Genomic DNA, 14,133 nt, shown 5'->3' with positions numbered 1-14,133 from the left:
GCCCAAAGTTTTTTTTAACCACAGAATGGTTTGCGCTGGAAGGGACCATAAAGATCATCTAATTCCATCTAATCGAGCTGTCGACTGCAAATCTTTGAGTGCGACCATCCAGCCAATTCCTCACCCACCACGTGGTCCGTCGATCAGATCCATGGCTCTCCAATGTAGGGACAAGGATATCACTGGGATAGTGTCAATGTTCTGCACAAATCCAGGTAGATGGTGTCAGTTGCTCTTCCCCTATTCACCAATTCTGTAACCCCACTGTAGAAGGCTATCGGATTTGCCAGGCACGATTTGCCTGTAGTGAAGTCATACTGGCTGTCATCAATCACCTCCTTATTTTCCATGTGCCTTAGCAGAGTTTCCAGGAGGATCTGCTCCATGATCTTGCCAGGCACAGAGGTGAGACTGACTGGTCTGTAGTTCCACAGGTCTTCCTTTGTTCCCTTTTTAAAAATGGGGGTTGCGTTTCCCCTCTTCCAGTCAGTGAGAACTTCATCAGACCACCATGACTTCTCAAATATGATGGACAGTGGTGTAACAACTACATCCACCAGTTCCCTCAGGAACCATGGATGCATCACATCAGGTCCTATGGACCTGTGCACCTTCAGGTTCCTTAGATGGTCTCAAACCTAACCTTCTCCTGCAACAGGCAATTCATCATCATTCTCCCAGTGCCTGCCTTTGTCTTCTGGGGCCTGGGCCATCTGGCTGGAGCTCTTGCCGGTGAAGACAGAGGCAAAAAAAGTCACTGAGTACCTCAGCCTTCTCTATCCCAGGTAACTAGATCTCCTGTTTTGTTCCAGAGAGGGCTCACAATTTTCCAATCTTCCTTTTATCACTGATGTACCTATAGAAGCCTTTCTTGTTGTGCCTGATGTCCCTGGCCGAATTTAATTCTAATAGGGCTTTGGCTTTCCTAACCTGATCCCTGGCTGCTCATACAATGTCTCTATATCCTTCCCAGGCTATCTGTCCTTGCTTCCACCTTCTGCAGGCCTCCTTTTCTCTTTGAGTTTGGACGGGAGCTTCTTGTTCATCCATGCAGGCCTCCTGGCATATTTGCTTGACTTCCTCTGTTGGGATGCATCACTCCTGAGCTTACTGGAGGTGGCTCTCAAATATTAAAGCAGCTTTTTTGGGCTCCTCTTCCTCCCACGGTTTTTTTCAGGTGGCCTGTAGCAGACCCCCACTATGATGTTCCCTGTCCTTGCCCTCCCTGTAATCCTGACCCATCAGCTCTCTGTCAGCTCCTCATCCATCCCCAGACAGAGCCCAAGGCACTGCAACCACTCACTGACAGAGAGGATGATGTCCCCTCCTCCCCTCCCCTGCCTCTTTCCTAAAGAGTCTGTATCCTTCCATGCTAACATTCCAAGTATAGGGGCCATCCCACCACATCACCATAATGCCAGTGAAGTCACAGCCCTGCAGGCATAAATACATCTCTAACTCCTCTTGTTTATTCCCCATGCTATGCGCGTTAGCATAGAGACATTTAAGTTTGGCTCCTGATAAAGCTGACTTACTGGCTGGAATTCCTTTGTGCTGCTCTTCAGGGGTTCTCCTGCTGACCCATGATCCTTCTCCAGGCTCTGGGCATCTATCGCTGACTCCAGCATCAAACTGGGAGGAACAGGATGGATTGAAGTTCCCCCCGCCCAGCAACTCCAGTTTAAAGCCCTCTTCACCAACTTGGCAATCCTATGACTGAAAACGCTCTTCCCCTTCTCTGACAGGTGGACCCCAGCAGACCAGGTTTCTCAACACAAGTCCCATGGCCTAGGCAGACGAACCCGTATGTGGCACCAGTCCTGTAACCATCTGTTGATTTGCCACATTCGACTGGCCCTTTCAATCCCCCCCCCCTTTGACTGGGAGGACTGATGAAAAAACCATCTGCACTCCTGATTCCCTAACTGCTGCTCCCAGGGCTCTGTAATCCCTCTTGGTACCCCTCAGAGTGCTCCTTACTGCATCACCGGTGCCCGCATGAAACAGCGGCAGCAAATAGTTCTCAGGCTGTAGGAGGCTTGGCAGTCTCTTGGTGACATCCCTGATACAAGCCCCCTGTAAGCAGCAGACTTCTTTGAAGAGTGGGTCAAGCTGGCAGATGGGCACTTTCGTACCCCTCAGAAGAGAGTTGCCTACTACTATCACCTGCTGCCTCTTCTTAGTTGCTCTGGTTGTCCCGCAGGGAGCAGATAGTGCAGCCTTACTCAGCCACAACGCCCCCACACGGACCAGACTTCACATCTCCACTCAACAGACAAATGGCATGGCCAGCATCTAAAACAATGTTCTCACCACCGCTTACATTAGATTCAGGTTATAAACCAGTAATAACTTACAAAAACAAACAAAAAAAAGAAACCATGTCACTATTTCCCTTCCATCAATAAGGGAAGGGCTCCTAAAAAGGTCTCCTTTACCCCAAGGCTCTACAGGCAGGAAGACTAAGATCCTCTGTTATTTTTAAACATTCTCTTTGAACCAAATGGTATACAGATACTTTGAAATCCTTTAAAATTATCATGTCAACATCAATAACTGGAAACAAAAGGTTTCAGACAGGTATGTGGAAGCAAACCTTGACAGGCTACATCAGCAGCTTGAGATGGAAAAAAAGCCAAGCTATAGGTCAAGGGAACAAAAAACACACAAAAAAAACAATTACTAACTTCTACCTATCAAAAATTCATACATAATAATTGTACTCAAGTCTTAATACCATTTTTTTCCTCATATTAGCAAGCATACAGAATGAAAGGAAGTAACTACATCACTCTGAAAAAGAAAAATAGTCCAAAAATACAGAAAACAACTTTATTAAACAAGAAAAGACCAAAAGTTTTGAACTTACTAGCTGATGACAGGTAGTAGAGATTGTGAAAGAGCTGAAATAGGGCAACTCGTTCAAAGCAGTCACCCTCTTACCAAGATCTTCTCAGCAACACCAATAATCCTTTAGCTAAGGTCATCTCAGCAGACAATGAATTTGCTTAAGTTTTGCCGTTAAAAAAAAGACAGGAAATATGACTGATTTAAATTTTACATTAAGCACTTAGCATTGCACCATCAAAGTCGCATGGCCACTCAAGCTTGTTTTGTTTCATGCTGAGTAATTTTCTCCAAGAAGAGCTTTATCAAAGTTGAGGAGCACTTTCCATACTAGAGCAATCTGCAGACAGTGCTAGTGTTCTTTAGAGGACTATGAAATTTGGAAGTAAGTACACGAGTTGACCAGAATGCTTAAGCTGACAGCAGTTGTATCAAACACCAAGAGAGACCAAGCAGGAGGGCATAAAATACTCTATCTCCAGAGATGAGATACAGCCATTATCCAGCCCAAGGTCCAGAATGGATCAAGAATTATGTAGTTAAATTTATGTCATTGGTTTCTTGATTAGGTTTGCTATGGAAAGCTAAAATGCTGACTGGTAGATATGTGATGACTTTAAATGTGTGCAAGAAAACTTGTTTAGCAACTACCTATAAATCTGCTAAGAAAAAACCTTGCAAGAAAAAGAACCAGTGATGGGCAACAGACTTGTAATTACAGCTTCCATAAACATGTCTGAATAAGCCAGAATCTTTGAAAGATACAATACTGTCACTCCTATTAAACTACTCCTCATAGCTTAGGTGATCACTCCAGAGAGTGGTAAGTCTGTAATAAATCTCCACACCAGAAGGCCTTCTCTTTTTGGGTTTTGAGTAAAAACAATACACAGTCAACTTATCTAGAAAAGAAAAAGGCTTCACTACCTCTGATACAGAGGGGACTTCACAGATGTGAAACAGAGACAAGTGTTCAAATTTGTGCCAGGATAGGTTTTCTGCCACAAATATTCACCTTTGGCCTACTCTCGTCTTAGTCACTTTACATAACACAGTGTCACAGGGACCATGTGGAAGGACTATCCCCGCTGCCAAAGCAAACATCAGAGATGGAATATTTCACTAATTCTCAAAATGAAGAACTCGGCAGTGATTTCATAAAACAGACTAGGATGCTTACACCAGACAGACACCCTGAATTTTTCTGCTCATTTACACTAGAGCTAGCAGAGGTGCTCTTATCAGAACTATTTAACACTATACACCTACTTTCTTTTGGCCTGAATTCTTACACAAGTTTGAGGGCATTTAAACATTATGTTCAACACATTTTTGAAGCAGATTATCACGGTGATTTCTTTACAGAAGACGTCTGTATGGAGAAAAGACCATTCCTATCTCATGAAAGCTTGCAGATGTAGAAAGAACAGCTTTCACAATCTCAGCATTTCTTAGCTCCGGCTGTCCAAAAACACCGAGAAAAGGAGCACCTTCACACTATCTGTAATCCACAGACCTAGAATAGTGAAACCACAGCTGACACAACATTCTGAAATGAAGCTACAGCACAGTAATGTGCTTGCTACATTTCTGCAGACAATTCTATAAACTTTTCTGCTATATTCTTCTATATTCTTGAAGACTGAATTTATACTACAGAAGTCATATGTGATAATGAAGACATCTAGTTTATGCTGTCACTGGATCTCAGTGCTCTCTACGGAGGTAAAACAAATGCAGGAATATGATCTGGGTGCTACCGACCCAAGATCCAGCAGAACTATGTATTGGTGTTATGAAAGCTTACTTGGGGACTGGGAAACGCAGCACAATGCTTCCGATGAAGTCTGTTTGCAATCCATGTATTACTAAAGACAGTAAAGAAACCACAATTCCCAGTTCAGATAGAACAGAGACCAGATAAGACAGGACCTTGACTCAGATGTTTCGGTTTTGTTTCATCTCCTCCTTGTATTCCTCATATCTAGCCCACCGAACTAATCTGGGTGCTCCTTTCAAAACTTTCTCTTGTGCACTGAAGCTTTAAGCATCAATAATTTTAATGTCTAAAACGAGACATTCCAATTTGCCAAATACTTTGTTTTACAGTTCTATCTTGCACAGCTGCACTGAACAATTAAGACATCTGCTTAAACAAGCAGCAGAAGAAAATATCCCTATTAATAAACTGTTCAAACTTTTGCAGACAGCAGAAGAGGACATTTCTAGCTACTGAAAATTTACCATTACACTAGTTAACTGTACCTTGTAACTGAACAAACCCATGAACTAAATAGATGTGTAATACACATGCATGCTAATAGGTAGACCCTGTACACACAGTTACGAGGCTATCATCACTTATGTCGGTCTCCCAATCCACTCTAGTATTCTCTCTCTTTTTGTTTTGCCTGTACACAAGATTTGCTCAAAGAATGCTCTTAAGTTTTATAACTTAAACAGTAAACTATTCATAAAAATCAGATTTTTTTGTAGTAAATACGAAGTTAACCTTTAAATCAACAAGATTTCATCCCTACCCTTCCCTTTAGTAGACACAAACTAGTTCCACAAGCACCAGAATGAGACATTTATCTTTAAGAAGTCATCGATTTTGGTGCCATAGTAAGTTCCAGATTAATTTTTTCCCCACAACTGAGATACTGATAAAATCCTCAGTTCTGAGTGAATTCTCTAAACGTCTGATGTCAAGGCATTGCAGCTGAACAAAACACTGCAATATGAACTCAAGAGATGGCTGAATAGATTGCAGAGATATTTTCACAAAGTGCGTAGGAACTCAATTATCTCGAAACTTCAACCAAATTTGACAGATGGATAGAAATCAGCCAACAGTACACAGACAAGATCTTCTGTGCCTGCTAAAACCTTAAGAAAATTTAGTGAAGAAAACAGCTGGAGTTAACTTGCTCAGTATGCAAGTTTATTTTTAGAATGAGAATGTTTCTTCCTCAATTAGATTACTCACTACTACCCAAACTACTGCAATACATATCCAGCATAACTTTTATCCAACCTTTGTACTTAATTTCACTGACTTAAAATATCCAGCTTTCATTTTGTGGTAGATTCCCTACTTGGGAAAACTAGACACGAAAGAAATAAATACAGCGATTACACATCACTGAAAAATAGACAAAATCCTAGTCCTGCATCAGCATTGGTTCAACAACACCTTCCAGAAAAACAAGAAAACCAACCTTTTTCAACATCTTGTTCTGTTTGTGGAAAAACTCCACTTTGATATCACCGCATACCGGCAAAGGTTGAGGGAATTCAAAGTACATATACTTGTCTTCACGTCTTGAAGGTCCTGAAGCAGAGGTGAATATCTTTACCTTTAGCTGGTACACCACAAACTGAGGATCTGCATGGCAAAACAGAGTGTCACTTTGCAAGAAATGCCTTTAAGTGTTAAAAAAACAAAAAAACTAACAGAACCATAACCTACAGCACTTTGAAAGTTAAGTATTTGCTAAGAGTCAGGGCAATAAAAAACCTTACTGGATACCACTGGAAACAACAGATTTCCATACTTTGTAGCAATATTCTCAGGCAACCATAGGATTTGTGAAAAGTTGCTGTTTCTTTTTAATATATAACGACTACATATAGTAACTACTACTTGATTTTTCCCTGCACATTCCTTCTCATCTCTATACTACATGGATATAACTGAGGAGTTTTGTTCTCTTTTGTCTCATCTTCACATTGTAGAGTGGGCAGTCACGTCAGATCAAACTGATTTCTATTCTTACACAAACAGAACTGTTACACAAACAAAAACAAGGACAAAATTTAACTTTAATACACAAACCAATCAGCACCAACAACAGACTATACAGATGCAGACCATAAGTCTGTCCTGTAAATCACCACCACAAAGCAGAGCCAGCCATAGCATAGCTTTCTCAGCTAAGGTAACAGCTGAAATTGTGAGGGCTTTTTGGTGCAGCCTAAGCAAATGTAATTTGGAAGTTGCCAATGGAAACTAGTATGAAAGCCATAAATATTAAATGAAATTTATTCAACAAAATCCTTCTGCATTTACTCCTGGTTTCTGTTAATAGCAGATGTAGCCTGCTCTCTAGACAACACACACTGAACCGTATCTGCCTCAGACTTCACAGCAACACGGAAACCACCACTGCGGAGCTGTGGGAATCTCTACCAAGCATACCCACACTATCTTGCTGAGCAGCCTATCCGTAACACTTACTTATCTCTCTCAAATCCTCAGCACTGTGAAACCCTTTTTTTTTTTTTTTGCCCAAGAGACATGACTCTGCTCAGTCTGTGACTTCAAAACAGAAGGAAGATGACAAAGAATTAAGATTGAAAGATACTATATATTGGTAAAATTAGTACTATCACGGTAGATACACCATTAAAGAGCAATACATCATTGCTTTCACATTCTGAAAAATCATTGAAATCTCCACAGAAACAAGTTGTTGCAGTACACGAAGATGTTGAAGTTGGTAAGTACTGTCCTCTTATATGCTTAGTAAATATTTATCTCAGCATCCTACAGTGAAAATAGCATGCTAACAACCTGGTATGGCCAAACAAGTTAATGCTCATGTGAACGATTCATACTTCATGTAACTTGATTTTGCAAGTAATAGTTATCCAAAACACTGAATAAGGAGAAAATGCAGAAATCTGTAACCTCCACACCACCATCCCAGAAACAGAGGCTTTCTGGCACTGGCTCTTCCTTTCCTCCTCCTCCTCCTCCTCTTCTTGTAAATACAGCTAGCCTGACAAGCTGCTAGATTATTTCTTATGAGCATTGTGTTCAGGTACTGTCTTACAACAACATTAATAGTGCAATTTTAATCAGAGCCGCAAGAGGCACTGGAATTAATTGCACACTACAGTAATCCCCATAGCAAAACCATTAGAAAAAAACATTTCCACGGTTACAAAAAATGAACACGCAATGTCAGGCAGTTCCTGCTCTGAAACACAGCCCACAGAAAGACAGAAGTAAATATGTACTTACACTAGGAAGTTTCAAGGAATCTGCTGTTCCTTGCTAACATACTGCACACCAGCAACCCAGATTATTCATTTACAGGTATATACAATATTTTATAAGTCTCTATATAAAGAAAAATTTCTTTCATAGTTAATTAGATATGTACCCAGTGGAGCTGATTATTTTTTGAAAACCATCATGGGAAGAGTAACGTCACTGCACTTGAAGCCAACTTGCCATTAAACAATGTTTTTCAGCAATTCATGTTTCCCAAGAGTTACTATATTTTAAAAAATGGCTTTTTAAAAAAAGAACAAATATCTAAACGTGTGTATATATATATATATATATATGGTATCACTATTTAGCTTTAAACAGTTACATATTTCCCAATTTAAAATTATAATAAAATGGTCATACAAGTCTGTCACGGACCTCAACTTACTGCACCTTGGAGGATGAAAATGAATAGACCACACTAACACAGCAGATTTTGGAAAGTTTGGTATTTAAATATGGTCTTGCCATCCTTTAAGATATGCTGCCATTCACATATCAGAATGGTAACTTATGGCATGGCTGCTTGGCTCACACAAGTGACTTAAAGTCAAGTTCAAATGCTGCCTTGTTTCCTTACACGAGCTAATGGAGAATCATGTAGCACTGGGTACTTACTGCAAGTTCCACCGCTGAACATGGGAATTGTTTCAAACATCATCTTGTGAAACAGCAGTGCCACTGGTCTGTAATCCAGGTGATTCTTTAACAGGTAGCTATAATAGTACACGTAGCGTCTCTGACTGGGAATTGTTACTCCCTAAACAAAGGGAAAACAAATGTCAAAAAGCATCCAGACCATTTGCTAGCAGTGACTAACAGGGCTCCTGCCTAATATCTCGGGATCTAACTAAAGATGAATAAACCAAGAATGATAAGGTAAGCAAAAGTACATGGAATAAACCACCATGGTCTATGCTGAGCAAACCTTTGTGGCAGTTAGGCTGGAGACTAGCACAGAGCAAAATACCCATGCTGGTAGTAACTCGGAAGCAGGGGAATGCTCCATCACAGAAACCCATCATTACAGCTTTTTAGTAGCTCCTAACAACCCACAGGGATTTCTTTCTTGTAACTAGAAAGTTAGTCAGAGCCTGGTCACCTTAAAAAACAGCAAAAACTTAACAGCCCTTGGGCACATCCCCTTTTTTCCCAGTCAGTTGTCCACATCTCCTTCACTTGTCTGGTTCTCCAGCTACTTTTGTAGGTATCTCCTGGCATCCATCTCAAACAGCAAGGTAAAGAATGCAACCTTTTCCATATCTTGAACATAAAGCCCTCAAAGACTGGGTGTGACAGACTTCCAGCATCACTTTGAGGAGGCCCGTGTAATTTTTAAGCACCAGTACATGAATTACTTTTCTACAGCAGTTTCAGAAGACTCTTCTTTTGTTTGCTAATATCACTGTACTCATGACTGACACTACCTTCTATTAAAGACATTTCAGAAATGCATTTTGAAAATCAAAAGTGGAAAGTTTCATTAATATGGGCCTGATGGTTCAAATTGTTAAATGAAGAACTTCTCAAATGAATTACAACTCTGAAGCAAACCCTTGCTTTGAGACCATATAACCAATAAACACTTTTATTACTAATTCTAAAATCTTAAACTTCAATAAATAGTTTCAAAACTCTTATAGCTACTGTTTTCAAGAGGAAGTGATGAAGATGAAAACAAATTGAATTCCCTAGAAAATGCATTATATGTTTTGTAACAGGCCATACTATATACTTGCAACTGCATCATTAAGTACACTTTCTTATTAAAACAATGTGAAATTGCAATAAACTGGAAATAACACAAGGTTTCATATATGAATCTGTGAGCATTTTAGTCGTGAAATCCACAACGCAGTGCATCTATAAACACTTAGTTCTAACATCTCCTTCACCTCACAACAGCCATAAGGCTAAGGATAGCCAGAGTACTTGGCTATCTTCCTGCCTTTATTTTAAAAATGTTGAGAGTTATACCACTTCGGCTGCTTAAAAATCACACAAAAAGGCTTTTCCCTACAGGACTTGTACAATTGCCTTCTTAAGTAGCCTTCTACTTTTGGTTCAGATGTCATCTTGGTAGTTATCGGACCCACTCCTTAAGGGAGCTTTCAAGTTTGCTTTATTGGAATCTGAGCTTCATGCTTGAGGAAATCCCAGTGTCAGAGCAAACCATTAGTAATTTGTCAACACTGCCAACCAGAAGAAAGCCTTACAGGTGAAAAAAATGCCTCCCTTCTCTGCTCATAGCTTTTCCATGCCATAAAGGATGTGCCCTACTAAGAAAGGCTAGCACACCTTACCAAGGCAACTAGGAATGGGTCCAGAATGATGGGAACAGAGCCTCTTACATGGCTGAAGTGACAGGTGATCTCAAAGCAAAAACAGTTCTCAGCCAAGAAGGCAAATCTGAGATCTCTACTCCCCAGAGACATAGCCTTTACCCTGAGATCCTCAGAATCAGCCATGGTGAAAGGGAACAGAAAGTTATTCATTTTTCAAAGGTTTGTTTTCAAAAAGAATTCTTTCGTAACAAGGTAATATTCTGAGAGGTACAATCAATCCCCACTTACTTTTATTCAAGGAAGAATAAAGAACAGGGAAGCAGTTTAAGCACTTTCTCCTTGAGCTGCTTATATTTCACACCAACCCCCATCAACCTTTTTTTTTTTTTTCTCCTTTCTCATGGGCATCCAATAAGCTCCTCTAGTCCCTGAGACAGTTTCAAAGATAGCGCTGAGCTGTGTAGTTGTCACCAGAATTGTAAGCTGCTGGTCGTGGTTCTCCTCTCACTGTAGCATGGGCAGCATTATGAAGAAGAAACAGTTTTGGAAATAATATTCCCATAGTCACTTTAATAAAGTGTCCTACTGCAAAAGCAATGCTAAATCTGCAGCCTCAGACTAAGCTTACGGCATCGGGTTTAGCAGAGCTTGTCACCTGAGCCATCGTAACTGATCAGCTCCGACACATCAGGCATTGGATATCTACCCTGCTGAAAAAATCATTCTGAGACTTCCTCGCTGAAAGTAATTGGTTTCTATTTCCTGTTCAGTTACATTTAACTGCTGCTATCACCACTATTAAGAGTTTTTCCTCAAATACAACAATATGAAGATCAAAGAATGGTCTTGAATGGATCATCTCCAGCTGAAGTATTTGATTAGCTGTTCCCAGCTGATAACTATTCATTGAGTAGTCCATGCTTCCTTCTGAGACTATCCTCACCATAAAACCCTTCACAGAAGATGTGGGAATAAATAGAAAGCTCCAGCTGTAGGAACCTAGAGTTGTCAGTTTTCATCATCTCAGTAGTATTTCAGTATCCATCTTAAGGAAAAAAGAGGTGATAAGCTAACCATTTCAAACTGTGGAAGCAGCAGCATTTTTTTAGAAAACTTATTTTGGGACTGACTTCTTCCTCAGTTCTGAAAACAGGCTGGACAACCACAATTATTTACCAAATTCCAGAGAACAGTATCTCCCTTGGTTTAAAGAGAAAGAAAACAGTGCTGTTCTACTACAGTGGTGGTGACCAACAGACACTTTTTTATCCAGTGCCTTGTAATCTTTCCCATTCTCTCCTTCTAAAAAGGGATCCCTCCCATGATGAGTTACAGAAGTTGAATGAGGCAGCTTATGTGAAAAAAATCACTTTTAGGTGAGAGAGAACCTTTTAGACTCAAGCTCTGTAATGTCTTATTCCCCACTACCTTTCCCAGGACAAACAGTACATCAGCAGACTCTCTAGGAATTGTCAGCTTAATCTACAACAACTCTCGCTGGATGTTGCAAATGCTTCCGCGAAGCTGCTTGTCCCATCAGGCACTTGGGAAATGCTTGCTACAGAAGTACTCAGGGGTTGTTCTCTTGACCAATTAGTCATACTTCCTCTTGCAATTAGACTCACACTTCCTGCCAGCATGGACTGAACCCTCTTGAGACTCACTTTGCCATGCACATTAATGGCTACGGTGATTTTAGTTGTACTATTCTGAGTAGCTATACAAAAGGTGCACACCTTGTGCTTGCTTTAAAGAAAATATGGTACCTAATTAAAGCCAGTTTTCCTTTATCATGCATGTCTTGGCCCAGCAACAACAACAACAAGTTTCTTGTCCCTGGGTGCAAGCAGCTCTTTTGATGTCTCAATTACTTTGAGTTCAGGAAGTCAATTATATAAAGGTGTGGTGAAGTGTCAAATCCTAGAGCAGCACTTGGCATGTGATACTGAAACACTGGCCGAAAGCGAAGACAAAGCTCGCAGAACATACACTAGAATACCTGTTTATACACGCTACTGTTACAATCATGCGAATCACATACTGCCCACTGTCCAAATAAAGATAACCAGGCTCAAGCGGAGCTGGGAAAAATCAACTCTTCCAGAAGAGACATCGAAACCAAAACAAAGTTGCTGGTTATAGACAGTATTTACAGTGAAGCTAAACAAGGCTCTCACTATTCCTGTTTACTAAACCCTCTGCTACCTCAAACATGCCAGAGGGACCGCTGAGGTACTAATGAACACTTAACTGACCTTATCCTCCAAACAGTAACACGCAGAAATACTACCCTCTTCATACAAAAAGGAAACTGAGGTACAGCATACTTCACCATGTATTCGTTGAGGTTTGCAATTTTCATGTTATTTTATCTGGCTCTTTAGATAATCCTTATCAGTAAGAGCAATCTACATTGTTTATTCATCACACAGCTTGTTCCTATTCACTATCGTGCCCTCTTACCAAAACCCATGAAGCTGTGGTGGGAAACCTTTACGCTGTCTCCTTTCTAGTATCATACCACAACTATCTTCTAAAGCAGAACATGGAATAGCAGCTCCATCTCGTAAAAACAGCAAACTAGGAATTCATTTGCTCCTTCTAATGAATCAACAGCCAAGTCCTAAAATTCCTTATGCGATACTTCAGCTCTCAAGAGCCTTCAAACACGAAACTCTACTTATTAGAGGGCTACACACTGTGAAATTAATACTTTATGCAAATATTACAGGAACACAGAGAGCTCGGTACTTCAATAGGCTGAAATTGGCCTGCTGAGATGATTCTCCAGGGCCACTCTACCAACATGTACAAGGAAATGATGGAAGATAAGCAGGGAAGCTTGTTGAAATGACCTTGCATCATACATTTTATTATATTTGGAGTAAAGGTTTCAGGAAAAAAAAAACCTTAATTCCCATTAATGAGGCATAACCAAGCCAAAAAGGTCCAACATACAGTTACTGCTAAGTCAGTCTGCACCACTGACAAGGTCTTAACAGAAAGCTCTTGTAGCCACGAAAATCATTTCTCTGAAATGACAACCACCCACTCCTCAGAAGTACAAGAAATTAAATGGCCACCCCTGACAAAGCAGGCTCTGAGGCAGACAATATCTATCCTTAACAATACTTTTTAATGAAAAGGGAGCATCCATCATTGGACTGTATATACTCTTCCAGTAGGGATATTCATCTGTAAAAAGCACTTTAATGACTATGCATCTCAGAACAACACCACAGAAGTTGGGAGAACCTGAGGAACTGAACGGCTCATCCATTCAGGCAAAACAACCTAGAATAATCCTCTTATTTCAGCTGAAAATGCTGAACGAGAAGGTTCACTCATCAACCACCTATTTGATGCAACACACAGCAGAACACTATTTAAAAGGCTATTTAAAATAAACTGTCCAGATCATCATGAACAGGAAATGGAAAAAACAGACTTTCAGTGTTGTGGCTAATTGCTTCTGCTGCTTAAGAAAGCTTTTGTATTGGGAAGGACTGTACAGATCCAATAACGTTAAAGCATTTAAACATTAAGCATCAAATCAGATATTACAAAACATTTCTTAAAGGGTTTGACTATTCAAAGTGACCCCAACCAGGAAAAGTATAAAGTAACTTACCTTCTTATCTCTGGTCCTTACTTCCCCATAGAAATCTAGAGCTTCTTGAGCCTTTAAAAACTTGCCTCGATGCAACAAATATGCGCATATCATTACACCAGTTCGTCCCTTTCCAGCTTTACAGTGGATTGCTGCAACATGATTGTCATCTTCACTTAGCCATTGGTCAAGATCTTCACAAAAAGGTTTAATGAGCTCAAGTTGTGGTGGGTTATGGTCTTCAAAAGGGTACTGTGCAACTGTAACAAGAAAGAAAAACTTATTAAATCTCAAAAGGAAACTACAACAAGCTCAACTAGACGTGTCAC

General features: G+C 40.3%; 1 protein-coding gene across 1 annotated transcript in view; it reads right to left on the bottom strand.

The window, feature by feature from the left end:
- PTEN (phosphatase and tensin homolog) overlaps nucleotides 1-14,133 on the bottom strand; it is a 49,229-nt gene that overhangs the window by 8,821 nt on the left and 26,275 nt on the right. Inside the window, exons 5-7 of the mRNA XM_080598496.1 lie at nucleotides 13,826-14,064; nucleotides 8,528-8,669; nucleotides 6,069-6,235 (exon numbers count right to left, since the gene is read on the bottom strand). Of these exons, the coding sequence (XP_080454622.1) occupies nucleotides 6,069-6,235; nucleotides 8,528-8,669; nucleotides 13,826-14,064 (548 nt within the window). The remainder of the gene's footprint in view (nucleotides 1-6,068; nucleotides 6,236-8,527; nucleotides 8,670-13,825; nucleotides 14,065-14,133) is intronic.

Source organism: Anser brachyrhynchus (genome assembly GCF_964034855.1).
Source record: "Anser brachyrhynchus genome assembly, chromosome: 6".
NCBI lineage: Eukaryota > Metazoa > Chordata > Aves > Anseriformes > Anatidae > Anser > Anser brachyrhynchus.
The sequence above is the reverse complement of the archived record's forward strand: the minus strand, read 5'-3'. Positions and strand labels throughout refer to the sequence as shown.